The 27,556-nt window shown below is 54.1% G+C and overlaps 3 protein-coding genes across 14 annotated transcripts; all 3 read left to right on the top strand.

Annotated features, from left to right (window-relative positions):
* The first annotated feature begins 1,906 nt into the window (after positions 1-1,906).
* On the top strand, positions 1,907-17,182 carry TXLNA (taxilin alpha). 6 transcript variants are annotated; one of them, XM_064589546.1, is made up of 12 exons: positions 1,907-2,063; positions 2,636-2,845; positions 3,661-3,999; positions 5,075-5,146; positions 5,465-5,556; positions 8,135-8,305; positions 9,641-9,835; positions 10,470-10,589; positions 10,828-10,902; positions 11,842-11,934; positions 12,330-12,425; positions 13,809-17,182. In XM_064589546.1, exons 2-12 carry the CDS (start codon positions 2,668-2,670, stop codon positions 14,133-14,135), a joined length of 1,758 nt encoding a protein of 585 aa, XP_064445616.1. In that variant the 5' UTR covers positions 1,907-2,063; positions 2,636-2,667; the 3' UTR covers positions 14,136-17,182. The 6 variants fall into 6 exon arrangements, with proteins under 6 accessions (XP_064445616.1, XP_045754172.1, XP_064445617.1 ...); XM_064589547.1 differs by having other exon boundaries at positions 1,958-2,103; XM_045898216.3 differs by lacking the exon at positions 5,075-5,146.
* Positions 17,183-19,711: 2,529 nt separating this feature from the next.
* On the top strand, positions 19,712-24,720 carry CCDC28B (coiled-coil domain containing 28B). 7 transcript variants are annotated; one of them, XM_045898207.3, is made up of 6 exons: positions 19,712-19,981; positions 21,146-21,336; positions 22,713-22,879; positions 23,004-23,194; positions 23,396-23,446; positions 24,297-24,720. In XM_045898207.3, exons 2-6 carry the CDS (start codon positions 21,173-21,175, stop codon positions 24,453-24,455), a joined length of 732 nt encoding a protein of 243 aa, XP_045754163.1. In that variant the 5' UTR covers positions 19,712-19,981; positions 21,146-21,172; the 3' UTR covers positions 24,456-24,720. The 7 variants fall into 7 exon arrangements, with proteins under 7 accessions (XP_045754163.1, XP_054368984.1, XP_045754166.1 ...); XM_054513009.2 differs by having other exon boundaries at positions 19,723-19,981; positions 24,443-24,720; XM_045898210.3 differs by having other exon boundaries at positions 19,824-19,981; positions 23,396-23,418; positions 24,527-24,720.
* Positions 24,721-24,969: 249 nt separating this feature from the next.
* Positions 24,970-27,400, top strand: IQCC (IQ motif containing C). The gene is made up of 5 exons (XM_045898205.3): positions 24,970-25,063; positions 25,459-25,602; positions 25,826-26,066; positions 26,323-26,441; positions 26,564-27,400. Exons 1-5 carry the CDS (start codon positions 25,022-25,024, stop codon positions 27,398-27,400), a joined length of 1,383 nt encoding a protein of 460 aa, XP_045754161.3. The 5' UTR covers positions 24,970-25,021.
* The last annotated feature ends 156 nt before the right edge of the window (positions 27,401-27,556 follow it).

The following is a 27,556-nucleotide window of genomic DNA, read 5'->3' as shown; positions in this document are numbered from 1 at the left end:
AAAATTTCTGGCACTACTGGATCTAAGCTTCTGCTTGAAAACAATCTGCAAGAGCTCTATTTTACCACAATCCCCACCATTCCCAATGGTCTCCCTGACAATCTGGAAAATGTTAATAATTGTTGCTATTTTCTTTTACAGCAAAGGAGAACATTTAACCCATGTTTCTCAATTTTTCTTATTCCTCGCCTGCCTACTCATTACCCAGCTGGCCCGTGTAGGCCACTGTTGATCTTTCTAGCTACACCATTCCACCCCCTTACCCCACACATGCCTTGTTCTTATCTTTATCTCTGCCTAGAACACCCTCTTCCCATGGGAAGCCATCAAGGCCTGATTTATATGTTACCTCAAGAGATTTCCAACATGTTTTTCTGGAAATAATCAGGGCCTTAGTTGGGAGACACCTGGATCCCCAACATTTCTGGCTTGAGTTCCACCTTTATACTACTATACCATATTCTCAAAGTTACCTGGTAAACAGACTAAGGGATGAGGAAGAGCACTGCCCTTAAGTCTAACTGGGGAAAATACTGAACATCCTTAAGAGCCCCAAAACAATGCTCGATTTGCACAATTTCATTCTCTGCCTTCGCTGCCCCGGACTGATGCTGGGCTTTAGGAATACAATTTAGCCAACAGTTCTTACAATATTCATTGAATTGTAAGCAAATAATTTCAACATCTCATTACTAATGCTGTTACAGAGCTCTATCCAGACCTAGGGAGCAGGGACAGACTGCAGAGCACTGGGAAGGCTCTAAAGTGACCTCTGTGTTGGACCTCAAAATACTGTTTTTGTCAGAAGGGCATTTTGGAAGCTGGAATAGCACCTGCAAAAAACTGGGAAATCCTGGAAATAGTAAAAGTATAGCGGGAGCAAAAAAGAGGGCATGGGCAGGATTAGCTGGAAACAAGCCAAACCACTTACACATTAAATTCCAGGCACATGGGTTGTTAGCTTTTTATTCCATTATCTATAGGCAGCTGAATAAAGAACTGTGATCTCACATTTGGAAGAAGTTTGGGTTTTCCCCCTTTAGCCCCAGGGCAACTCGGATTTTGTCTGTAGAGGATGGGCCATAGAAAAAGTTCAGGAATCTGCTGAGGCCAAACTTCTTGCAGAGAGCCCCCTCAGCTCCTTCCAAAGAGGGACTCAGGGGCTGGTAATGGAGAGTTGGGGGCGGGGGGTAAATAATTTCACCAAATTACCTTCACTCATCCTCAGGGAAAGGGTGCCATGGTTATTTCTTCTGGGTAGGAGTCAGAGTAGTCCAGGAGTTAAAATGGGCACTGTCCCAGACTGGTTTTGAATCCCTGCTCACACCATTCAACAGCGATGGAACAAGTAACTTTTGACTTACTGTCCTCAGATGCAAATAGGAATAACTAATAGTACTAATCTTAATAAGTAGTTACGAGGATTAAGCTAGTAGATGGAAAAATGCACACTGTAAACGCTCAAAGAACTACTATTGTTATGGAAAGTTTTCATTTGAATACGGAAAATGAGGCCCTGGGAGAGAAAAGAATGCCCGATCACACAGATTAGCGATGAGGTTAGGACTGGAATATAGGTCTGATTACCAGCCCAATATTCTATCCCTTGTCCTCAGAGTTCCTAGTCATAGATGTTCACAGCAGACGGTAAGGACCAGTGGGGGTGTGCAGGAAAGAACAGCCAGTCGCAGGGCTTTGGACCTGAATTATAACTTCACGATAGGAACGAGATGGACTCGAGTATTTGTGCAGAATGACTAGCTCCTTTCAGACCTCCTGGGCATACGGCTCCCAGAACTAAAGTCCTTTCTATTGCACCTTGGAAGTTGCGGGGGGGGGGGGGGGGGTCAGCCCCGGTGCATGGCGGGAGGTGTAGTCATTTCCCTCCCCCGCTTTCCCAAGTCACCCGCCTCAGAGGCCGCTTCATCTTTCCCAGAAAGCCCCGCGAGAGCTCCGGCTATTGATTGGCTGCGGCAGGAGCAGGCGGCTCGGCCGGCAGCGGTTACCCAGGGTTTCCGGTGCGAGGCCAGAGCGGGCGAAGCTGTCGGGAGGTCGGCAGTGAGGTGCGTGTCGCGGAGGCTGGGCGGACTAGGCGACCAGAAGGTCTGTGGGCCTGAACGCTCTCGGCCAGTTGGGAGGAATCATGCAGATTCTGCGCAAGGGCGCGGGCCGGGGGGGGCGGGGGGGACCGGGCTGGGGCCTGTGCGCATGCGCGGGCGGGCGGGGCGCGCGGCTGGAGGGCGCGCGGGGCGTGGGTGGCTGCGCGCGCGGCCGGGGGGTGGCCCACGTGGGGCCTGGGGGCCGGGGGAGGGACGGGAATCGAGCGTCCCGCCACGTCAGTCTCCGGCCCTGAGCCTATCCCGCGCTCTGCCTGTGGTGAGGGGGCCGTGTAGTGCCGGGAAGCGGCTTCGAGAAAAAGGAGGCCTCGCCTGCCCTACTTCTGGAGCGGCGCCCCGAAAACCTGCCTGGGCGCGCCGTGCTTCCCTGACCGGCCTGAGACGGAACCGTTGGCTCCCTCCGGTGAAAGCCGGCCAGTGTGTTCTAAGAAGCTTTGTGCACCCGGTATTGGGATTTCGCCTCCAAGCTGTGAAGAATTTCCAAGTCTGGAAAATAGCGAGTGTGCTTGTTTCTATAGGATCTGTTCCCAGCCTAGCATTGCAAACCACAATGAAGAACCAAGACAAAAAGAATGGGGCTGCTAAGCAGTCGGGCAACACTTCCAACCCCAAAACCAACCCGGGGCAAGCGGAAGCAGGACCAGAGGGAACCCAGGGGCGGCCCAGCCAGCCGGCTCCTGCGACAGAAGCCGAAGGTTCCTCCAGCCAGGCTCCGGGGAAGACTGAGGGTGTGTGCCAGCTCTGCTTTCCAGCGGGCAGGGGGAGGAGTTTGTGGTGCGCCAGGGTAGCTTCTGGAGTTGGAGGCCTGTGCCGCTGGTTACCCAGGAAGGAGGAAATGTAGAATGAGAGGGCGACCGCGCTGAGTCTGGTCCACCCCCAGATCCCCGTTTCCCGAGGGGGGGGGACGTTGATAGAGCCTCCCACTCTAAGCACGGGAACAGAAGTCTTGAGAGAAGGCTTTGACAGGGTTAAATCAGGTGGCAATCAAATGAGACAGCCAGCCCAGGTTATAAATACTATAAATATATATATATAAATATATATATATTCACCAGTGGGTAACTGCTCTTCACATTGGAGGCCTTTCTGGAACTTTTTTTTTTTTTAAGATTTTATTTGACAGAGAAAGAGCACAAGTTGGCAGAGAGGCAGGGAGAGGGAGAAGCAGGCTCCCCGCCGAGCAGGACTCGATCCCAGGACCCTGGGATCATGACCTGAGCCGAAGGCAGCTGCTTAACCAACTGAGCCACCCAGTCGCCCCTGGAACTTTAATAGCCAGAAATGATTTTTGCAGGGAGAAGGGGGATGGACTAGATGTTGAGCTCTGTGCTGGATGCTTTATTTCCTTGATTTCTTTCACACTCAAAACAGACATGGTGGGCAGTAGTGGGAAATAATTATATCATTTTATAGGTGAATAAACTGAGGCTTAAAGAAGGTAGGCAACGTTTAACCCAAACCAGTAAGTTTGGGCCTGAAAAATCCCAGCCAGTGGAATAACCATCTTGTTTCTCATTCTGCCCCTCATCCTGCCCTGCTGTAGGAGCACAAGCCAAAACTGCTCAGTCTGGGGCCCTCCGTGATGTCTCTGAGGAGCTGAGCCGCCAGTTGGAAGACATCCTGAGTACATACTGTGTGGACAACAATCAGGGGGGCCCAGGTGAGGATGGGGCACAGGGTGAGCCTGCTGAACCCGAAGATGCAGACAAGTCCCGGACCTATGCTTCGCGGAATGGGGAGCCTGAGCCAGAGACCCCCGTAGTCAATGGTGAGAAGGAGACCTCCAAGGGGGAGCCGGGTACAGATGAGATCCGGGCAAGTGACGAGGTCGGAGACCGAGATCACCGAAGGCCGCAGGAGAAGAAGAAAGCCAAGGGTCTGGGTGAGCAGAGGGCAGCTGCTGGCGAGGCTGGTGAGGCGGGGGAGTTTGGACCTGACATTCCTTGGGCTAACCTGCTGTGCCAGGATTCAGAGGAAACTACTTTCCAGAGCAGCAAGTCACATTAGTTTGATCCAAGCCAGGGTTGTGGGCCATAGAACAGAGGCATGTAGGTTGTTCACTGCACAGGGGCTTCTGGCCTTGGGAGTAGATGGGAACCAAAATGTACCCTGCTCCATCTTTGAGAAAATGGAGAGCAGGAGGCCTGGGCGGGCTCTTGTGTCAGCCAGCACTGTTTCTAACCTGCTCTGTGAACTTGGGCAAGACCTTTTCCTTTCTGGTCCTTAGTTTTCACCTGTCTGCAGTAAGATTTGGACTAGACCAGGGTTGAAAACTCAAATAAGCCAAGTTAGACAGGGGATCCTATGAAGACAAGATGTTGCCTACATCATCCGAAGGGGTGATTGCCCTCTGGTCCCAGCATGCTGATAGCATGTAACACTACAGGCTAAGTGTGGCCAGCCTTTTTTTTTTTTTTGCCCCTTTTATGCAGAGTTACATGAAATCCCTCTGGATTTTTAACAATTGGCAACTAATGTGCTAGGAGCCAAACAAAACCCACATGTGGGTTGGATGTGGCCTGTGTGCCAATGCTTGCAGTCTCCACACTGATCTTTTGGGCCTCTTGGGGTTGACACTTCAGGAGCTGGCTGCTGTGCTCTGTACAGCAGCCCTCCAGGGAGACAGAAGGAAGAGCCCTTGACTCAGGCACAGACAGTGAGAGAAAGTTATGGGGGGCGGGGAGGTAGTGTGAGTGTTAAAGAATCAAAGTTAAGTGATATATCCATGTCTTAGTCCTTATTTCCGCATCTCTGCCTGTCATCCTAATTACAAGAGGGTTTTTTTGTTTGTTTTTGTTGTTTCTTAATCTTGGGATCAAATATTGGAAGATGTATTTGATTTAAAGTTCAGTGTTTGGGAGGGAACAAATAAAGTTCACTGTGTGGCTGCCTCTGTTGATAAGAGTTTAGTCGTTCCCAAGGAGACCTATTCCTTTTTTGCATCCATTCTCTTTCAGAAGGGCCTTCCTTGCGTCGACAAGTAGCACTTGGCCAGTGGGATGTCTTTTTTTCTCCTGCTGGTAGAGCAGGCAAGTTTTTTTCTCCCACTCCCAGTGTTCACCACGCAGTCTCCACATAGCCTCAGTCATTTGTCAAGCGGTTGTGGAGCACGTCCTCTGAGATGGGCACTAGGGACAGTACCGGGCAGCACTGGGGTCACTGGAATAGGCAGGAGTGATTTGGCGGCCACCCTCATGAAGCACACGGTCTGACAGGACAGCAGCCTGTTCAACAAACAATATAAAGTATAATGGTGGAGGGCTGCCTCGAAGCCTAAGAGTGTAAGCGGGGGCCTGGGGAGAGCCCCAGAGAAAGGGGTCCATGCTTTTGCTCCCTGTGCTTTGTAGGGAAGGAGATCACATTGCTGATGCAGACACTGAACACGCTGAGCACCCCAGAGGAGAAGCTCGCAGCTCTGTGCAAGAAGTATGCCGAACTGGTCAGTTCTCCCCCTTCTCCTTGCACCCGCCCTGCCTCGGAAAGTCAGCAGGCCACCTGGCATGGGGTTGAGGGTGCAGTGGCAGGTGGATGGCTTAATTCCTGTTCAGCCTCTCTCTGAGCCTTTTCCGCATCTGTTATGTGGGGAGTCAAGTCCCAGCTGGCCTCTTCCAGGCCGACTGTAAGAGGAGACCCTTCACATTCCAGTGGTAGAACCCTGGCTTCTGGCCCCAGTCCCAGATACCACGTCATCTCACACCTGTGTGCTTCAGTGTGCATCTCCCCAAAATGTGGAAATGCACAGCGCCGTCCTCACACAATTAGCGCTGGTCATGTGATATTCTCTAATCCGAATCCTTCCCCGGTTGTTTAGAATATCTGTTTGATCAAATCAGGGTCTAGGGAGGTCCATTTAATGCATTGGGTCCTTACAGCTGTTTTTCCTTTTACTCCAAAACAGTCTTCATCTTACTGCCAACCTTTTTCTCATGAGATTGACATATTGCAGATCAATTGTCCTGTAGGGTGCCTCACTTTCTCGCTTTGTGGTGGCAGTTAATTTGTTCCTTAGTTCCTGCAGATAAAGTGGAAATGAGCTCTAGAAGCTTGATCCAATCCAAGTTCAACACTTTTGATAAGAGCTCTTCATAAGTAGTACTCTGTAGAGAAACACAGTGTGCTCCTCCCGCTTTTAGTGATGGAAGATTGTCCACTGGGTTCAGGTGGGGCCACCCAGGTTTCTCCCTAGTCAGGTTGCCATCAGAATTTGAATGAATGGGTTCATCCAGGGTCATTTCCTGACTACTTATTTTTAACTTTCACTCCATTCACATTTATTAGCTGGAATTCTCCTATAGGGAATTTTTCTCATTTGTAAAATTGTGAAAATCACACCTGCCTGGTGGGGTTATTATAATGATTAAATAAAGGACAGGATATGAAAAAGATACCACCCCTTCAGAATGAGCCAGCCGGGGAAAGATTGATGAAGAGAGGAGTAGCTGAGTCGCTAGAGTGATGTTCTCAAGTAGACGAGGAGGTAAGGGCCAGAGCGGGAGGGCGGGCTGTGGTAGGAAGCATGGCTGGGTCCTGGTGACTAAAGGAGAAGGCAGCTGGAGGTGGGTGGGCAGAGGTGGAGCTTCTGCCCCTGTGCCTCTGGTTGCTTCCATTCTCAGCAAAATGAGAAAGATAGTTGTTGCTGGGGCGGAGGAGAGTTGAAAAGGAGGACGATGAAATACTTCTGTGGAAGAGGAGTGTGAATAACATAAGGAATATAGTTGGGCTGCGTGGCAGACAAGGGTCTGCCCCAAAGGGGTGGCCACGAACTTAAAGTGAGATTCTTCAGGCAAGGCTGCCTCAGTGCGGTGTAGAGGAATCAGAAGGCTGGTATATCAGGGTTGGAGTTTTGCTAGGAAAAAGGGGCAAGAGAGTTGAGGGTATAAGAAATCTAAGGTAAGAAGGTCAGTGATTATTTATTTATTTATTTTAAAGATTTTATTTATTTGAGAGAGAGCACAAGAGGGGGGAGTGGGAGAGGGAGAAGCAGACTCCCCGGTTAGCAAGGAGCCCGACGCGGGACTCGATCCCGGGACTCCAGGATCATGACCTGAGCCGAAGGCAGTCGCTTAACCAACTGAGCCACCCAGGTGCCCAGTCAATGATTATTTAAAGGAGAGTTCAAGGAAAGTGGAAGGATGATTGGGTCATTAGGTTGGAGGTCCACTGTGGTAGATTTTCTGGGACCACAGATATTGGAGGAAAGGAACTAGAATGATAGGTGATAGTGGTCCTGCCCTGGCATGAGATAATGGAGATATGTGTGCTTCTGGGTAATGACAAAACCTGGATCTCACGGTCCAGGACAGTAACCATTAGCCAATTGAAATGTGGCTAGTCTGGATTTGGATGTGCTCTGAGCGTAAGATACACATTGGATTTCAAACACCTAAGGAAAGGGGAAGAATAAAATACGCAAATTTTTTACATTGGTTTCAGGTTGAGTATTATAATAATAAATATTAGATTAAGTAAATGTTTTACTAGTGTTAATGTCATCTACTTACCTTTTTAACGTGGCCACTGGAAGAGTTGTCATTACATAATTGAGTCACACTGTATCTGCGTTGAATGGGCTCACAGGAGGGTAGCTGATCCGGCGGGGAGGACGGGGCTGAGGAGGAGGTTAAGATCTGTCCATAATGAAAAGGCCAAAATGGTAACAGCAATCACACTGAGGAGAGAAATGGTGCAGAGTCTCGGAGCAGCGAGAGGGAGTGACGGGGGTCTGTTGAGTACAAGAGGGTGTGGTGGGGGTCTCATCTGAGGGCATGAGTGTCCCAAGAGGTGAGAGTCTTGAGAACTTTGTCTCTGGTCAGAGCAGGGAGAAGCTGGGGTCTGCAGCCCTGCTTGTCCCAACGGCCCGTTTCTGTATCCCTGCCACGGGGCCCTCGGGGTTGTCGGAGAGGTGTGAGTCACCCGCACGGTGTCCAGCTGGAGCCCTTAACAACTGGCGTCGGGAGAGGGCCGGGGTCCCCGGGGAAGGGCCCCACACGGCACTTCCTTGCCTTGCCTGTCCTCAGCTGGAGGAGCACCGGAACTCCCAGAAGCAGATGAAGCTGCTGCAGAAGAAGCAGAGCCAGCTGGTGCAGGAGAAGGACCACCTGCGCGGGGAGCACAGCAAGGCCGTGCTGGCCCGCAGCAAGCTGGAGAGCCTGTGCCGTGAGCTGCAGCGCCACAACCGCTCGCTCAAGGTGGGCGGCCCGCGACTGCTTCCCTTGACTTCCACTCTTCAGTGGGCTTTGCCCTTAAGAAGTACCACGGGCTTTCAGCAGAGACATCAGTGTCCCCGGTGACGCCCCTACCTTAGCGGCAGCTTCTTAGAACCCCTTGACCCATCCTCGTGTCCGGTAACGTGAGGGCTGCGGGGCTGAGGGAGCCCGGGAGGCAGGGCTTCCGTACTGTTCAGTTTCTGGCAGGCAGCTCCTCTCCCAGCCGTGGTGGGTCTGGAATGCTGGGGCTTTTCTCTTCGTTCTGCTGCTTCGGGGGCGGGGTCAGTCTGGTTAAAGCCCAGTCACTGCTCTGACCTATGGATCCTTTATCTATTTCTTACAAATTTGGATCAGCAAATATATGGTATTTTGCAATGTGTTTTGCTCATTTTTAGTTTGACAGCGTTTCAACTTTAATATAAACTTGGTAGGAGAGATTCAAAGGTGACAAAAGTATAGCAGCTTAAAAGTGACAGTTGCCCACCCTCCTCAACCCCAGTGTCCATCAGAAACCACTGGGAAGTACACGTACTTACGCCCAAGTTTAAGTACAGCCCGCAGACTAGCTGCATCTGTACGCACTCCCACATAGGGTTCCGTACAGATGGAGCCGTCACCGTGTATCGTTTCACATCCCGTTCTGTCTTCTCACTTCCCAGAATGCGTAGCTGCCTTTCCCTCTCAGTTTATTGAGGGCTGTCTCATTCTGTTTGACAGCATTATTGTATGCATGTACGGTATTTTATCAGTGCCCCAGTTAAGGAATTGCTGCGTTGTTTCTAAGTTTACACTACTATATACATAGAGCTACAGTGGAAGTTCTAGTTATATATATATATCCCCGGCTCGTTGTATACAATTTATCCATAGGATAAATCTCAGAAGTGAAATGTCTGGGTCAAAGAATGTGCACATTGTAAATTTTAATAGATTTTGCCAGATTGCCTTCCCACCAATAGTGTCTGCATGCCTAATTCTGCACAATCTTGCCAACCCTGGGTACTACTGAACTAGGGGTCAGCGGTGGGCAGTGGGGGTGAGAGGTGAGAAATGAAAGTGCAGAAACAAGACCACTTAACCTGAGGTCTGGAAGAATGGGCTTCGGGAGATCCAGGTTCCTCTAGAATGCCTGCATCGTTCTAGGGCGAGAATCTCTCCCTTGCTGTCACCTGATAGAGGGGTCCATTGGGAGCCCCATCGCAGGACATCTTGCAACCTGGCCGCTCCTCACTCTGAGAGCAGAGAGGGTTGTCGGTACAGACCATGGCTGGCTGGGGAGCTGCGGCTGATGGGGATGGGGCTGACTTCTCTGCCCAGGAAGAAGGCGTGCAGCGGGCCCGGGAGGAAGAGGAGAAGCGCAAGGAGGTGACCTCACACTTCCAGGTGACGCTGAACGACATTCAACTGCAGATGGAACAGCACAATGAGCGTAACTCCAAGCTGCGCCAGGAGAACATGGAGCTGGCAGAGAGGCTCAAGAAGCTGATCGAGCAGTACGAGCTCCGGGAGGAGGTAAGGAGTCCTGCACAGCCAACACCCAGCTCCAGGCCATCTTTCCTGTCCTATTAGGAGTGTAGGTGACGTCCCCACGCGCCTTTTCCCAGCTGCTTTGATCTTTGAAGCCACACCGAGTCCACCGCCTCTTGCGGTCTCACCCACTCCCGGCCCCCAGGGCCCCTCCGGCAGTTCGGGGGACTGCCTTGAAATTTGCACATCTAGTCTTGGGCTATAGATGGGGCAGATCTTTGCCAAGGGAGCTAAGCTGTTGTGTTGGCGGAGGTGTCGTTTCTGTCCTTTCTTCCCATTGACAAGGGAGTCGGGCTACAAAAGTGAGGGCTGTTAGCCCAGCGGAGTGATCTGGGGCCGGAGGTTTGAGTGTATTTATTACTTGGCTTCTTGGGAGCCAGTTTCATCCCTGTGCCCACCCAGGACTGACTGGAGAGAAACAAGGGGAGATTCGGAAGTAGACCTTCCAGGGACAAGGGGCCCAAGTGCTGTGGAACGTGAGGAGTCCAGCGTGTCAGAGTGAGATGGGAGGCTGGGCAGGGGACCCTGGTCTCTGCAGATGGGACGTCTCTGTAGCCACCAGGCCTCCCTGAGAAAGGGAGGTGCTGACAGGTGGCCCTCCCACCATGCTTTCCTGCAGCATATCGACAAAGTCTTCAAACACAAGGACCTGCAGCAGCAGCTGGTGGATGCCAAGCTCCAGCAGGCCCAAGAGATGCTGAAGGAGGCAGAGGAGAGGCACCAGCGGGAGAAGGATTTTGTGAGGCTCGGGCCCTGAGGGTGGGGAGTCTGGGAGGAGGCAGGTTGGGTTCTGGCTCAGCTCATAAGTCATCAGGTGTGTCAGGGAGAGGTTGCCGCCTGGCCAGACCAGGGCATTGCTTCCTCAGATAGCAGTCAGAGAGCAGGAAGCTTCAGTGGGTCCTGGGGCATGTGGCTAAAAAAGACCAAACAGCCCCTCGGGGCTTCTGATAGGATCTGGGGTCCTGTCTTGGAAATAGCTCCTCAAAGAGGCAGTGGAGTCCCAGAGGATGTGCGAGCTGATGAAGCAGCAGGAGACCCACCTGAAGCAGCAGGTGAGACAGAGTGGGTCCTGATCCTGTGCCTCTTGAGGTCCCCTCACTGGGCCCCATCCTGGGGGAGGGAAATGAGACCCTCGTTCTAGGACCACCTTGACTGCTGTGTGACCTTGCTGAGCCTTTGTTCTCTCTGGACCCGCCCAGCACGGTGGTGACCAGGTGGCTAGGTGAGCTTGAAGGACTTCGTTCCTAGTTGGAAGTGTTGTGCTACTTTTGAGGAGGCAGGGATGGAACGGTTGTTTTTAATTACATTAATTATACTTAATTTCAGAAGAAAAGTTTGAAAACATACATAGAAGCAAAATATAAGGGGCGCCTGAGTGGCTCAGTTGGTTAAGCCACTGCCTTCGGCTCAGGTCATGATCCTGGAGTCCCGGGATCGAGTTCCGCATCGGGCTCCCTCCTCGGCAGGGAGTCTGCTTCTCCCTCTGACTACGCTCCCCCCTCTCATGCTCTCTCTGTCTCTATCTCATTGTCTCTCTCAAATAAATAAATAAAAAAAATCTTAAAAAAAAAAAAAAAGAAGCAAAATATAAGTCACCCCAAATCCTGCTTTCTAGGCTTAACATTTTGGATTCCGTCCTTCCAAATACATAGTTTTTGTTTTGTTTTAAAGAAAAATGGTATCTCAAGTGCCTGAGTGGCTCAGTCGGTTAAGCATCTGCCTTCAGCTCAGGTTGTGATCCCAGGGTGCTGGAATCGAGCCCAAGTCTGACTCCCTGCTCAGTGGGGAGCGTGCTTCTCCCTCTCCCTCTACCGCTCCCCCTATCTATGCTCTCTTGCTCTGTCAAAAAAATAAAATCGTTTAAAAAAAGAAAAGAAAAATGGTATCTCAATAGAATTGTTGGGTCCGAGGTCCAAGGTTGGGTCTGACTGTGTTAACCCGAAGTGTCCTCCAGAGAAGCCTGATCTTATCTCGGCTTCTTTCTCACCCAGCTGGCCCTATACACAGAGAAGTTTGAGGAATTCCAGAACACTCTTTCCAAAAGCAGTGAGGTGTTCACCACATTCAAACAGGAGATGGAGAAGGTAACAGTGTCCAGGCTGGGTGTGGCTGCAGCGGCTCACCGGGCCTGTCTTCCAGAAGCCCCAGCCCCTGGGGTGCCTCCTGGGGAGCTGTTTACAGTAACAGTGTGATTGATACCAAGGGTGGGCTGTAAGGAGGGATCCGAGCCTTTCCCCACCTCTCAAGGAAGCATCACTGATAAGTGCGTCCTCCAGGTTGTCCTGGACAAGGGGCAGCCTTGTCAGTCCTTGGTGGTGGTGGTGGCGGCATTGACCTTGAGATGTCCCAAGGTGGCACCAAAGGCACTGACTGCGCCCGTAATACCTTGCCCTGTTGGGACTGTTCCCCACCTTGGAGACACAGATGCACAGATGGTCTGGCCCCCTGACCATTTCCTTCTTTCTGTCCCATAACCCAGATGACTAAGAAGATCAAGAAGCTGGAGAAAGAAACCACCATGTACCGGTCCCGGTGGGAAAGCAGCAACAAGGCCTTGCTTGAGATGGCTGAGGAGGTGGGTTGCGTGTGCTCTGCAGCTGGAGCGGGGGGGGGGGGGGGTGGGGGGGCAGCGGGGAGGCAGTTTTTGAGTGTTGGGCCCTTTCCTCTGCATCCTACCAGTAAGTCATGCAGCTGGCGTGAGATGGCGCTGGGACTTACATGTCCATCTGTCCAAAGGCACTGCCGACTGTTGCCCCATGGGAGATGGTGAGCCCAGTGGTAGGTCTGCAGTAGAAGCAAAGAGAACAGATGAAAGAAATACAGGAACCGAAAACCAAGGAGTACCAATGGTGCGCACAGTTTATATGCAGAGTAGCTCAGCTAATTTGATTTCATGGTTTGAGATGCAGAAGAAAGGAACTAGTTGCTGGAGTAGCTACTATATACTAGACCGTCCTGAATGTTTTAGGTAATGGCAGTTCATTGAACCTTCTCAAGATCTGTGAGGTTGATGTTAGCCTTTTTTTTTTTTTTTAAAGATTTATTTAGGGGCACCTGGGTGGCTCAGTTGGTAAAGCATCTGACATCTGACTTCGGCTTAGGTCATGATCTCAGGGTCCTGGGATCGCCTCAAGTTGAGCTCCCCATTCATTGGGGAGTCGGCTTGTCTCTCTGCCCCTCAGCCCCTCCCCGCCCTTGTGCACATGTGTATGCACTCTCAAATAAATAAAACCTTAAAAAAAGATGTATTTAGGGCGCCTGGGTGGCTCAGTTGGTTAAGCGACTGCCTTCGGCTCAGGTCGTGATCCTGGAGTCCCTGGATCGAGTCCCGCATCGGGCTCCCTGCTCGGCAGGGAGTCTGCTTCTCCCTCTGACCCTCCTCCCTCTCATGCTCTCTGTCTCTCATTCTCTCTCTCTCAAATAAATAAATAAAATCTTAAAAAAAAAAAAAAAAAAAGATGTATGTATTTGAGAGAAAGCATGTGTGCACATGCATGTGTGAGCAGAGGGGAGGGGTACAGGATTGGGGAGAGGAGAGGATCTCAGGCAGGCTCCTTGCTGAGCCCAGAACCTGACGTGGGGCTCTGTCTTGTGACCCTGAGATCATGACCTGAGCCGAAATCAAGAGTGGATGCTGAACCGTTGGCGCCATCCAAGCACCCCAGTAGGCCATTGTAACAGATAAGGAAATAGGCTTTAAAAGCCAGGTCTTACTTTGTGTCATCTGGCGGATAAATGGAGAAATAAGTGGTCTTCAAGACACGCCCCTTCTCGGCGCCACACTGCCCCCTACCAGCAGCCACGTCTTGGCACCCACCAGGGCTGTTTCACTAGGAAGGGACCAGCTTTTGGCTCTGGTCTGCTCCCAGTATCATTCAGGTGTGAATGTTTTCTACCACGTGACTCTGTGGTGTGGGGGGTTGATGGTGTGGCACTGAGGCCCCATTTCTCTCCCTAGAAAACACTCCGGGACAAAGAGCTGGAGGGCCTGCAGGTGAAAATCCAGCGGCTGGAGAAGCTGTGCCGGGCGCTGCAGACAGAGCGCAACGACCTGAACAAAAGGGTACAGGACCTGAGTGCTGGTGGCCAGGGCTCCCTCCCTGACGGCGGCCCTGAGCGAAGACCAGAGGCTGCAACCGCCTCCAGGGATCAAGGTTGTGAGGGTCCTGGAGCCCAATCACCAAGCTCCCCGAGGGTCACAGAAGCTCCTTGCTGCCCTGGAGCAGCGAGCACAGAAACACCCGGCCAAGCGGGGCCCCAGGAGTCCACCTCCACCACCGCCTAGGGAACCTGGCACGGGGGGCGTGCTGGGAAGGGAGCAAGCAGCCCAGCCAGGCCTGGCCCAGGCAAGGCTCCCACCGCTAAGCAGTCCAGTGCTGAGGCCCAGGGTGCTCCGACCTGGCTGGCATCTGACACTTGGCAGTTTTGGATTTCGTGGGTCAGTTTTACATACATACGGCATATGTGCAAGGCCTCCTACCTTTCTGTCTCTTAAGTGGAACATGGGCTTGCACTGGAGGTGGGGGTGTGTACGGGTGAAGTCACTGGCTCTTCTGTGAGCTGAAGAGTCTGAAAGAGGAGCTGCCATCTGTAGCTGCTGTCACAGTGAGCTGGCAGGACAAGTGACTTGAGCATTCCCCTGCCTGACTTGAGGCTCAGATCCCTCCCTTCCTGCCCGTGAGGGCTTGTGACAAGTGATACACTCAGGCCTTGACTGCATTTCCCTCGTTAGCAGGGCTTGGGCAGCTCTGGCTCACCTAGCTCCCCTGGAAGCTCCTTTGCTTCTCTTAACCTGGAGAAAGGGGTCCCCGGGCGGGGCCTTCAGAGCTGGGGATCCAACTGCTGTCCTGCTTTGGACGGGGGACCTGGAGAAAGTTGCTGTGGGCTGGTACACGGTTAGGGAGCCCTCAGGTGGTGCCAGGACCAGGCCAGCGATGCTTCTCAGTAGCCTTATCATTCACAGGTGCCTCTCTAGCCTGCACAAATGATTGACAAGAGATCACCCAAAGGATGCTTTCTGAAGGTTTCTGTTTTTTGTTTTTGTTTTGCACATGACAGTGTGTGTATTGATCTGAGGAAGGAGGAGGGGCATTGGCGCAGTTGGCCTCCAGTGCCCCCCACCCTCAACACCCCACCTGGTATCTTTGCCACGTTGGTGCTGAGCTTTCCTGTTCGGTGAAATCAGATTGCAGTTAGGAGGAAGAGAAGGGCATCTGATGGTTTTGCCACAAGCTTGCCTATGTGTTTCGGTCCTGGGAGGCCACTGCTGATGCCCATCACCACTGTCTCCATGTGGCAGTTGCTGGGCCCCGTGCCCAACTGTCCCCTTGGCTTTTAGGAGTCTGTTTCTGCTTCTAACCCCACCGTTAATGTGCAATCCTTGAGATTTGCCCTGGTCCCATTGCCTAAAGAATAAGCTGAAGTATGTCCTTGATGTCTCAGTTCCTGTGTGGAAGCCCCCAGCTCTTGTCTGGCAGCTGAGGGACGGAATGAGACTTGACAGTTGATGAGCCTCAGAAATCTGCAGGACGGCTGCAGATACTCGGGTCTGGTGCCCCCACGCCCCCCAGTACTTGCTGCTCTGGACTGAAAATTTTGCCGGTTGTGTATTCATCAGTCTGTACAGAGCAATTTTCTGGAACAACAGAATGAGGCACGGGTTGGGAAGCTGGGCTCTGGTGGGCGTGAGGTCCTACACCCTGCCTCTGGCTGGGCCTCGGCTTCAGTGTAGCTGAGGGAGCTGTGGACCAAGAGGCACAGGATGGTGGAGCTTTTGTTTCTTGCTGGATTTCCTTGAAGCTAGTTCATTATCCTGCAGGTCCCTTCATCTTCAACAACCAGCCCGCTCTCCATGCCTTTCACTTCAGTCCCTCACATAAACAGGTTCATGAAGAGTGCTCAGTGCGCGTGAAACACGTTAACGACGTAGACCAGAGATGGCACGGGACCGGCACACCGTTTTTCCTCTGCCCCCGTGGCAGGAGCCCCTGCTGGGCCGTGGAGTGTTTCCCGCTAACCCCTGCTGCAGCCAGCTCAGGACCCCCTGGCAGCCGGGCCAAGTGTGGACACCTACTTGCCCTCCCTGGCTGAGCTCCTCTCCTGTGGACAAGTGTTTCCTAAGATCTTGCCCTCTGAAATGGCTATATGTGGAATGGTCCCTGGATCTGCCGTGTCCTTCCCCAGTAAGGCCTTCTTTCCCCCTCTCCTCCTCCCCCCCGCCCCCCCGCCCGGCCCTTTGTCAGGCTGAGACACACAACCGCGTACAGGGTGTGCTGGGCTCCAGAAGCGCAAGGAAGAGGCAAGCTGCTGCCTGGCCGGTTTCAAGAGCAGGAGGCATGCGGTAGCCCACGCGATGGCCTTGCTTGCCTCAGCCACCTCGTGGAGCCCACGGGCTGAGGGGGAAGGCTGTGGGGGACCACGACTGCAGCGCAGCCGCCCCCAGAGAGCCAGTCCAGCTGCTGTGGGGCTGCGGCGAGCAGGGCGGCCCCAGCCGTGTCTAGGCGTCCGGGCCAGGCTGCAGCTGAGGCCCCCGTTGTCCCTCTCCCTCTCCTCCCCGTTGGCCACACCACGCTGAGCACTACAGCGGCTCTGCTTGTTCTGCTTTCCGGCCCCGAGCCTGGGCCGGATGCGGGGGAAGGTGGCCTGTCCGGATGAAGGCCGGTGCCGTCCTCCCCGGGGCAGGGCCCGAGCACGTGACCTCCGTTTCGGGACCAAGAGCTGTGTTGGATCCTTAGGTTCCTAGCGTTTCAGGGGACCACTGCCGGTGAGGCTCGCCGCCCCGAGCCCTTGGCCCTGCTGACGTAACGTGTGCTGCGGACCTTGCCGGCCTGAGAGCCTCGCGTGCACCAGGTTCCCGGGAGGTATCGGCAGCACTCGTTTTCTTTTGTTTTCCATGAGGTTTCTGGACCACGGGCTGAGCTCAGGCACTTTCTGTGAGAGGATGTTCTGTCTGTAAAGACGGTTATCTCCGCTCCCGTCACAGTGGCCCTGCTGAGGGCCAATCGAGAGGCCAGTGGACCTGCCCTGGTGGCTGGGGGGGGGGGGGGCGCGGCAAAGCCTACTGAGCTGATTCTCCAGCTGCTGCCCGGGCCTCCCACCTGAGCAGCACAGAGGTGGCCGCCCCAGGGACAGCCGGGCACCTGCCTGGGGGAGGGGTGCTGCCTTCTGTCCCTGTAACTGCTTCCCATATGGCCCGACCTGGCCACCCAGATTTGTTTTAAAGCTGTGCTGACAGCCTTTTTTTTTTTTTTGTCTCCTTTTGGTATTCACAACAGCCAGGGACTTGATTTTGATGTATTTTAAACCACGTTAAATAAAGAGTCTGTTGCCTTACTTGTTTCTCTCCTGACTTTGTGGTCAGTTGGTGCTTCTGGATCCACCTGGCCGTCACTGACTTGTCTGGATCTGCTGCAGAGCCTTTGGCTGGGCCATATTGTGCATCTTCCGGAGTGCGCCCTGCCTGCCAAGTCACCACAGGCAAATTCATTTGAGCTGCCTGAGCAGAGCCCGTGGCAAAGTTGGCATGATGCTCAGATACATAGAAGCATCAGATTTCTTTCATTCAATGACAAGTTGCCCCTGCCCCATGAGGGGTCAGGCTAGTGATGAAGAAAAGATACTTTTTTTTTTTTTTTTTTAAGTACTCTCTATGGGGCGCCTGGGTGGCTCAGTCGGTTACGCTTTCCTTCTCTCAGAAATCTTTTTTTTTTTTTAAGATTTTATTTATTTATTTGACAGAGCAAGAGAGGGAACACAAGCAGGGGGAGTGGGAGAGGGAGAAGCAGGCTTCCCGCAGAGCAGGGAGCCCGATGCGGGGCTCGATCCCAGGACCCTGGGATCATGACCTGAGCCGAAGGCAGATGCTTAACCGAATGAGCCACCCAGGCGTCCCGAAAGATACTTTTTTTTTTTTTTTAAGATTTTATTTATTTATTTTATTTATTTATTTGAGAGACCACGAGCAGGGGGGGAGAGGGAGAGGGAGGGGCTTAACCATCTGAGCCCCCCAGGCGCCCCCCAAAGGATACTTTTAGATGAAGAAACTGTGGTGGTGCTGTGGAACCGTAAAGGAAGCCCCTGTCCCCTTCAGCAAAGAGCTAGGGGTGGACACACCTGGAAGGGCCTTATGACCCAAAGGACAGGTAGAAGTTTGACAACTTGATTTAGTAGTGAAGTGGCTCACCTAGAAATGCAGGTGCACAGGAGGGTCGTGGGAGGAGGTCACCAGGAGTCTGTGTGACAGGTTAAGGAATCTGGGCTAGATCCAGAGGACAGGAACCACTGAAGGTGTTTAAAGAGGACATTGGGAAGATCCATGAGGAAGGCATAAGGTAAGGAGACCAGAGACGGAGGCATAGGCCAATTGAGGCCCAAAATCAGATGGCCGGTCACTGTGAGCACTGCTGTTCAGGGCTGTCTGCCACGGGCAGCATCCTTTGGCATTGGCCTACCTGTGAGTTCCTTTGATTTTGAACCTTCCTTGAGAAGACCACATTCTGCCTGCAGTTCTGAAGAATGGGCTGGTTTTTTACACATTCCTGCTCACCCTGCCAAGCCTAGGTGCAAAAGTTGGGGCTCCTGTACCAGCACCCTATTCTCTCTGGAGCCTGGGTTGGCCTGGCACAAAGGATGGTATGTGAATGCCCAACAAACGGCAGAGACAAGTAAAGGGCCCTTCCCTCCAGGCCTCCACAAGCAGATGTGTTCACACTGGCTGTGACTGTCCCCTCGGAGCCTCTGCCCCTTCTGATCAGAGTCCAAACAGGTTGATACTTTTCTGGGCTGGCCACAGTCAAAGATCTTCGGAAGGAGTCCAGGGAGGCCGCCCCAACTCTTGAAGCTCCCAAGCCATGCGTCTCTGAGGATAGCTTCACCCTACGGGGTGCTCCTGCACCTGCCACCACTTTCCTGGAGGAGCCCTGGTGCCCCTCTAGCAGCTGGAGGAGAGCAGCTCACCCGTTGTCCTCTCCGCCTTTGCAGAACCCTCCCTCAAGCCTCTGGTTATTGAAAAAGTCCTGAATTAATGTCTCCTCTTCTGAAACAGTCTAGATGTTGGAAGCACCTGGGAAAGGTCCCTGCGTGGGTGCCTGTGGAAACAGAACCCAGCCCTCCCTAACTTACCTGGAGGCCCAGGGGCCAGGAAGCTGCTCCTGCCCATGGGAGGGGAAGAGGGACCAGGGTGCTGTGCACATTGCCCTGGGGCAGTTAATTTGGGACCGCAGGGCAACCGGGCCAAGGATAAGCCTGTCTCCTGTTGCATCATGGTTCTCGGGGACCTGAGCTGGGAGCCTCTGCCAGGTCTTTAAATAGCTGCCCCATTGATCTGGCCTCCCAGGCAGCACGGGCAGCGCTGGGTCAGCCTCCTGGGGGTTGGGGTCAAGTGCCAAGTAATCGCACCGATTTCCCTCTGACCTGATGCTCCCCACACGTGTATCTTAGACCTGGGGGTGGGGAGGGAGGAGGCTTGGTCCCATCACTTCATCAGGCGCTGAATATAGCCCCCACTGCTTACCAGCGAGAAGTGTCTGGGTATCGTGGGGTGAGTGGTATTACCCTCAAAAGACTAGAGTTTACTTTCGGCAAATGGGATGATGACAGTATCCTCCTGCGGGATTGTTATGAGGATTAAATGTACATAAAGTGCTTAACAGGGGACCCAGACTCAATAGGTGGTTGTCTTCTCTTGCAGTTTCTTCTGCTGCTGCTTCTTACAGGCTCATGTATATATATATCTTGTATGCTTATATGTATCTTACATGCTTATGTACATTTTCTGCCCCCCCATCCCTATCGCCCCACCCTGGCCTTCTGACAAAGCCACCACCATTTTGTAAGGGACTATAGCTTCTCCCCGAACTGATGGGAAAGTGAGTTTTTTAGATGGGCAGCACACAACCAACGTTAGTTACCTTAGCTCAGCTGGGGAGGTAAAGTCAAGTGAGAGCGACAGCCTAGTAACTGCTGTAGTCTCCTCCCATCTTACGCATCCCAACCGCTAAAGAAGGTCACTTTCTCTTTAAATGCAAATTACCTCCTGCCAGCTCTACTTCCACCCGCTCCGCTCCCTAGGAGGAGAGCGCCGATCGCGGAGGGAACGGCCCCGAAGCCCGACTCCCGACGCCACACCTCCAGGTCAGTTGCCCCCTTCCGGGGCGGGGGGGGCGTGCGGAACGTCTCGGGTCTGACGCTCCATTTTGGATCCTGGCTCCCCAGCCGAGCGATCCTTTTGGCACATGGCTTTAAAGACTGAGCATGGGAAATAGATCCCAGGTGGCCCCCAGCCATTCCCGGGGAGCAGGGGCTCCTGCTCCAGTTCTTCTGTCAAGTCCTTAATTGGGCCAAGCTGCTGCAACGCCAGACGGAGGACGTGCTCCGGTGTCCCCTCCACCACACCCCCTGGGGCCGGCCAGCCAGGTGCCAATTTCAATGCTGATGCCCCCAGGGGCGCCACCATCCCAGAGTCGGCAGCCTGGAGCGAGCAGCTTGGGAGAACCCCTGGAAAGAGCCCCCGGGCCCTCCTCCGGGAGGACCTCAGCTGACCCGAGGCTTAGGGGGTGGAGCTGGACGGGAGGCTGAGCAGTGCCAGCCACAGGCCATTGTTGGAAGCCCAGACGGCCAGCTGCCCGACCACCCACCCCACCCTGGCCGCAGCGGCAGGGAGCCCGTCCCAGAGAACATCTGGGAGTTGCCTGATGTTTGGGGTTGGGGGTGGGCGGAAGAGGAGGGATGCCAGTGTCCGAGTGGGTGGGGGATCCCACAGTGAGCGCCGTCACCCATCCTCTGGGGGTGACTGCCTGACACTAAGGTCTTCCCAGGCGCCCCCACCCACATCTTGGTCACCTCCCTTGCCGACAAAGTTTGTCAGCAGCTGCCCGGACAGCTGATTAAATAAATACAAGAGGACCTGGTTAAGACACCCCTAACCCTCCGCTGGCCTCCTGCCGGCTCACAGCCTCGCTGCCTCCCCCTCCGTTTCCTCTGCCAGCTTCCCGACAGGAAACCCCAGCAGCAGCGGGACAACAGTGTCTGGTCCAGCCCTTCCAGGCAGCAGCCAGGTTTTCAGGCCAGGGGCTGGAGGGCAGGGGGGTGCCTGGGGTAGGCCCTGGAAGGTCCTTCAAACACACATCCAAGACCCCAGCGGGAGGGCGCCAGCATCTGGGCCTGCCCGCCCTGGACAGAGGAGGGGACCGAGGCCCTGGCAGTTATGATGGGGCAGTGGGAAGGTCCCAGGGCCCTTCCTGTGCAGCTCTCAGGGGTGGCTGGGTGAAGTGATGCCTTTGCCTCTCGCTATCTCAGTGGGACCTGAGGCCCAGCCGGCATCCAATGGAGGACAAGAAGAAGAAAAGGAGTCCCAAGCCCTGCCTGACCCAGCCAGCCCAGGCCCCGGGAACACTACGAAGGGTCCCTGTGCCCACCAGCCACAGCGGCTCCTTGGCCCTGGGACTCCCTCATCTGCCCTCCCCCAAGCAGCGGGCCAAGTTCAAGAGGTGGGTACAGAAGGAAAGCAGGGCAAGGAGGGAGGGACCCCACGGGATCCCACCCCCACTCTGGGCTGAGCCCTGTGGGAAGCAAGGTAAAGACAGCCTTAGCCTAAGCCTTAGCCTTAGCAACTGTTGATGCCTTCCCTGGGGCTGAGAGAGAGCTCAGAGATGCCTCAGCCCCAGTCTGTGCCCTCAGGTGTAGGGGAAAGGCTAGAGGGGTGACTGGGATCTCACACCGTGCTGATGCACCGCAGAGCAGGGAGTGAGCGATGCTGCCAGAAGGAGAGGCTGAAGGGCACACTGGAGAGAGAGAGAGAATGTCTAAGCTGAGGGACTTGCCTGACATAAGTATGGAAGAAAAATATTGCCTGGGAGGTTCCCGGAACCTGGGTGGTTCCACAGCAACCACAGGTGGTTGGTGGCCCTCAAGTGTCATGGAGCAGGAGATGGTACGGGGAGACTCAGATGTACAATATGAATTTTTTTTTTTAAGATTTTTATTTATTTATTTGAGAGAGAGAGACTGAGATAGAGAGAGCATGAGAGGGGGGAAGGTCAGAGGGAGAAGCAGACTCCCCGCCGAGCAGGGAGCCCGATGCGGGACTCGATCCCAGGACTCCAGGATCATGACCTGAGCCGAAGGCAGTCGCTTAACCGACTGAGCCACCCAGGCGCCCCTGTACAATATGAATTTTTGCTTACTTTTTCTTAATAAGTGGGGATTTGTATCCTACCGTACAATGTCTCCATGTTTGTTTCCCACGAAACACAAGGAATTCTTTCTCCCGTGACTGTGTCCCCTGTGGCTTTGCACACTACCTGCCTGAGAGATCTGTCTGGGGACCACCACAGTGGGGTGTCGCTGAAGCTCAGGGCTGGAGACAGAACAGTAGGAAATGCAACAGGAAAGAAGGGGGGGGCAGGCTGAGAAGGGTCCTTCAGTGTTATCCTGGGGACAATGGAAAATTCAAAACAGTTTTGAAATAGAAGAGGAGCAGAAAGACATTTTTGGGAGAGGTAAGATGGCTGTCGTGACAATAAGGAGTAACTGTCCCCAGTGAGGACAAGCGATTCCCCCAGGACCATGGGAGGAATGAGTGCAGGGCCCAGACAGGAACCCAAAAGCCCCCCTCCAGGCCTGGTTCTGGCTGGGAGTGTCATCTGAAGAGAAAGCCTTCCTTTGATCTCTTCTCCCTACCCCTCCTCACCCACTCCCTTCCCTTCCCAGTCCTGGTGCCCCGGGCAGGGCTGCAAGAGCAAACATCCGTTTCTGTTCAGGAGTAGAGAGGAAGATGAATTAGTGCATAGGCAGAAGGCAGAAAAAACCTTCGGGTACCTGGCTGCCCCCACCCTGTGACCATGGCCATGCCCACCCCACCCAGGGTAGGCAAGGAGAAATGCCGTCCGGTGCTGGCCGGAAGCGGGGGCGGCTCGGCAGGCACTCCCCTGCAGCACTCCTTTCTGACCGAGGTGACAGACGTCTATGAGATGGAGGGGGGACTGCTGAACCTGCTCAATGATTTTCACTCGGGCCGGCTGCAGGCCTTTGGTGAGTTCCCACCAGGGGGGCTGCCTGAGGGGGTATGTGGGTGGGGCTGGAGGGCCTGGTCTCTGGGCCGTGGCTGGGGCCAGGGTCCCACGGTGCTCCCAGGGCTCAGACAGGTCCTGTCCAGGGAAGGAATGCTCCTTTGAGCAGTTGGAGCACGTGCGGGAGATGCAGGAGAAGCTGGCCCGGCTGCACTTCAGCCTGGACGTGTGTGGGGAGGAGGAGGATGAGGAGGAAGAGGACGGGGTCACTGAGGGGCTGCCTGAGGAGCAGAAGAAGACGATGGCTGACCGAAACCTGGACCAGCTGCTTAGCAATGTGCGTCAGGGCTGGGTGCTTCTGTTCCCGGGGACACTGCGGGGTGGGGGAGGTACATGATCCTAAAGCTATTCCTGGCCCCTGGGTGAAAAGCTGGGGGTGCATGGAGCCCCAACCCCTACCAGAAGATCGCTTGCAGGGCATCTGGGGTTTGGCCTGGTGCCTCTCCTGACAGAAACCTCCTTTTCTCTCTGTTGACAGCTGGAAGATCTTAGTAATTCTATGTATCCTTTCCAGGGGACCCTGCTGTGTGTATGTATGCCCACACCTCCCACAGACAAAATCAGTTCCCTTCTCCCCACCACCCTCTAGGTGTATTTACACTATAACCAATGTCTCCCCTTTCTGTCCTACTGAAGCAGAATTAGTCACAAACTGTCCCCCAGGCAGAATTGTCCCAAATATCAGGAGAAAGATAGTTATAGGGAATGTGATTTATCTACTTAATGAAGATCCTTGCAAGTGAGGTCCCTGGCTGGCTCAGTTGGTAGAGCTTGGGACTCTTGATCTCTAGGGTTGTGAATTCGATTCCCATGTTGGGTATAGAGATTACTTAAAAATAAAACCTTTTTGGGTGCCTGGGTGGCTCAGTCGTTAAGCATCTGCCTTCCGCTCAGGTCATGGTCCCAGGGTCCTGGGATGGAGCCCCGCATCAGGCTCCCTGCTCTGCGGGAAGCCTGCTTCTCCCTCTCCCACTCCCCCTGCTTGTGTTCCCTCTCTCACTGTGTCTCTGTCAAATAAATAAATAAAATATTTAAGAAAATAAAAATAAAACCTTTTAAGTTACACTAGTGAAAAAAATAAAATCCTTTTTTTTTTTTTTCTTTTAAGAGGGAGAGGGGGTGGGCAGAGGGAGAGGGAGAGAATCCCCCTGCAGGGCTCGATCTCACAACCCCGAGATCATGACCTGAGCCAAAATCAAGAGTCGCACACTTCACCGACTGAGCCACCCAGGCGCTCCCCAAATAAAATCTTTAAAAGAAAGAAAATCTTTGCAAGTACTTTAGCTGACACCAATCCATGACAAAGCTTGTCTGATGTCTTCCTACTCTTTCAACATTGAATAATTATTTTCACTGATTTAGATTATCTCCCCATCTAGTCTCAGCCAGAAATAGTGCGGGTGCACGTACTTGCAAGATCTAGACCAGAAGAGAAGGGAGTAAGCTACCTAGCCAGAAGGGCGGGTGTGGACTGCAACTTGGACCACGGATCACCCGAGTCCTCCGACCCCGCCTCTTTGCGCAGTTGGGGAAACTAAGCCTGTGCAGGATGGACAGACAGGGCTGGAAAGACTGGGGTCCAAAGCATCGCAATCCTTGACTGGCACAGACAGAAGTTGCACCTGGCCGAGAACGCCGAGCCTGAGGAGCAGTCAGCCGTGTAGATGTCGGACCCAGGCCCAGACTGCCCCTCTCATGCCCTTCAAACTGTGACCTTTTATGGACTCGATCGGGTATTACGCGGCTCCCCAGGTGCTATGGGGGAGGGGGGCACTGGATGGAATTAAACCAGAAAAAAAGAAAGACACCGGCTCCGCCTGCTTCCTTCCCTCCTTGCGCCTTCACTCGGGAAGGCCCCCAGCACCCGGCCTCCGCAGAGACACCCCTCTGCGACACACTGTGCTTTGGGCGGTCCCGCTCGGTGGGGCGGAGGCGGGGGGGCGGAGTCTGGAAGCGGGTATTGGGAACCGGCCGCCCGAGGCTGGCGGCGGCCGCGGGAGGAGCAGGGTTGCCTTGGAGACGGCAGGGCGGGGCCTGGCGCGCGGCGCAGACTAGTGACGCAACTGGCAGGCGCCCGGCCAGCCGTGGGTCTGTTGGCGCCCGGATGGAGCGGGAGCAGTTGGCTCGGAGGATGTCGGTGCTGCAGGTGCGGAGCGGGCCGGGGGCGCACGATTCCCACCACGGCATCTCGGGTTGGGACCTTCGAACGAGATGAGGCTACCACGTTCAGTCACCTACCCTCGTGCCCGCCTCTGGAATTACCGTCCCACCCCCACCGCCCTGAAGAATGCTGGGGACCCGCGGACCCTCACCGGCCTTCCATCCAGGAAGTGGTGGGAAGGGCCTTAAATTCAAGAGAAGGATCCAGTCCGGCATCCTCCCTTGAACCCCCGGAGACTGTCCTGACGTACAGCGTCACCTATCCTTTCCCGCGGCCAGAGCCCCTCTTAGTCCCTGGGACGACCTCTCCAGGAAAACCCCCCAAATGCCCCCACTTGTGCAGTGATAAGCATTTTCTTTCCCCCTTATTCTCCACGCCAGGCCTGCGTCCGGGGCTTCTTGGTCCGACGCCACTTCCAGAGTCTGCGAGATGAGTATGAAGCTATTGTACGAGAAATCGAGGGTGACCTGGGCACGCTTCAGTGGACAGAGGGCTGGATTCCCAGGCCCCAGTTTCTCCCAGCGGTAGTATACACCCCAGTGGAAGAAGGGAGGGGTAGGAGGGACCTGGAGAGGGGATTCAAGGAAATGGTAGAATCCACCCTTCCCGTTGACAAGCTTTTCTCAGTGGAAGAGACTGCACGCCTCACATGCCAGTCCTTAATCCTTACCACCTTGTATGCTAAATCTTGGCACCCAGATATTTGGAGAGTTTAGCTGTGAGGTTCTCATACTTCTGATTTCTCAGAAGGCAAAATCCCATCGGACCCGGAAACCCCAAGGGAGGGCACCAAATCCAGAGCAGGAACTGCGGAGCAGCTTCTCATGTAAAGAACCTGAGAGAGAAGCTGTCTTGGGGGAGGTGATGCTGAAGAAGTCAGGAGAGAGCTCCGCAAACTCAGGAAGTCTTCTCTGCAGAGGTGACAGCCCCTGGCTTCGGGATGAGCACAGCAAAAAAGCCAGGAATCCCAGCCAAGGGGAGACCAGAGGTACGTCAAGGATGGAAAACCCAGGTACCTCTGTGCCTCAATTCAGGGCAAGCCCCTGACCCGCTCTGGGCCTCAGCTTTCCCATCTGAAAAGTAGAAAGGCTTGTGCTCCATAAGCTGCATCCCTCTCTTTTTTCCCAGTGCCTCGTTAAGGGCAACTCGGGGGTGGGCAGGGGGAGGGTGCCAGGGCTTAAGGGTAGCCAGTAGCCAGTGTGTACCCCTAAAGCCTTCTCCCTTTTTTCTTCCCTCCTTCGCAGAAGCTGCGGGTCTAGGACTGCCCCGCAGCCAGACTGAGCTCCAGGAGCTCCAGTACCACCACAGCCACTTGGCCATGGAACTGCTGTGGCTACAACAGGCCATCAATAGCCGTAAGGAGGTAGGCACTTCCTTGGAGCCCTGCCTGCACATTTAGGGCCAAGGGTCGGGGTTAGGGAAAAGCCTCCTGCTCTGTGCTCAAGCAGTCCTGCCTGGTACAGTGTCTGTTCTCTTTCCCAACAGTACCTAATTCTCAAACAAACACTGACATCCCCAGAGGCCAGCCAGCCTAGAGACAAGCCCAGCGTGTGCCCAGACCACAGGGCACAGACCTATGAGAGGGCTGGGTCACAAACAAGCCCGCCACTGAAAAACCAGTCCTACCAAGACAGGACTGCTAGGGAGCCAGACCATGTGGATGACTGCTGGAGGCTCAAATCACCACCCCGCAAGTCCCCAGAAAGACTGGCTACTACAGACAAAACCACGGCTGGGGTCAAGTACAGGGACCCATGCTACAGGAGGGCTGGGCCACAGCTGCCCACACCATCAGATGACCAGACCTTAGAGAACAGGCTCGCCAGAGAGCCAGACCATGGGGAACAGACATTTGGACAGACCTGCCCGCAGCTAATGACTGTCCTGCGCGACCACACCCCCAAAGGCCTCAAACCTAGGGGCTACCGTTCTGAAAAGGCCAGGACCCGGGTGCCCACACTCTGTGAAGACCCAGATACTGAGGACAAGTCTCCCAGGAGGCCAGAACACAGAGACCCTGATTGCCAAAGAGCTAGTCCACGGAAGTTAGACCTCTCAGAGGACTGTGGCATCTGGGATGAGACCTCGGCAGAGCATGATGGCCAGGGTCTCTGGAAGACTAAACCACCTAAGGGCCAGCTCCCTAGTGAGAAAAGCTCCAGGGATAGAACCTCCAACGAACCTAGCCATGAGGAAGGGAAAAACCAGAGGACCGTACCATGGCGATCAAGGCCGCCTGAGAAACTGTCTTTGACAGGGTCAGCCCACATGGGGGAGGACCACTGGAGGGACAGGCCATGGAAAACAGGACCACCAGGCTAGGCCCTGGGGAGCCAGGGGAAGACCAGGCTCCAAAGCAGGGTGCTATGAAAGGGTGATGAGGGAGGCAGGCCTCATCCTTGCTCCCTGGTGCCAGCTCTTCCTTCTGCCCTGGGCTGTTGGTGGCTAATGGGGCCAAGAGAAGCTGGAGCAGAGTGG

Source organism: Mirounga angustirostris, unplaced genomic scaffold, assembly GCF_029215605.1.
Source record: "Mirounga angustirostris isolate CCGP_5_RB_7025 unplaced genomic scaffold, mMirAng1.0.hap1 SCAF_4, whole genome shotgun sequence".
NCBI classification, from domain to species: domain Eukaryota; kingdom Metazoa; phylum Chordata; class Mammalia; order Carnivora; family Phocidae; genus Mirounga; species Mirounga angustirostris.
Note: the sequence above shows the minus strand (reverse complement) of the source record. Positions and strands in the feature narration are given on the sequence as shown.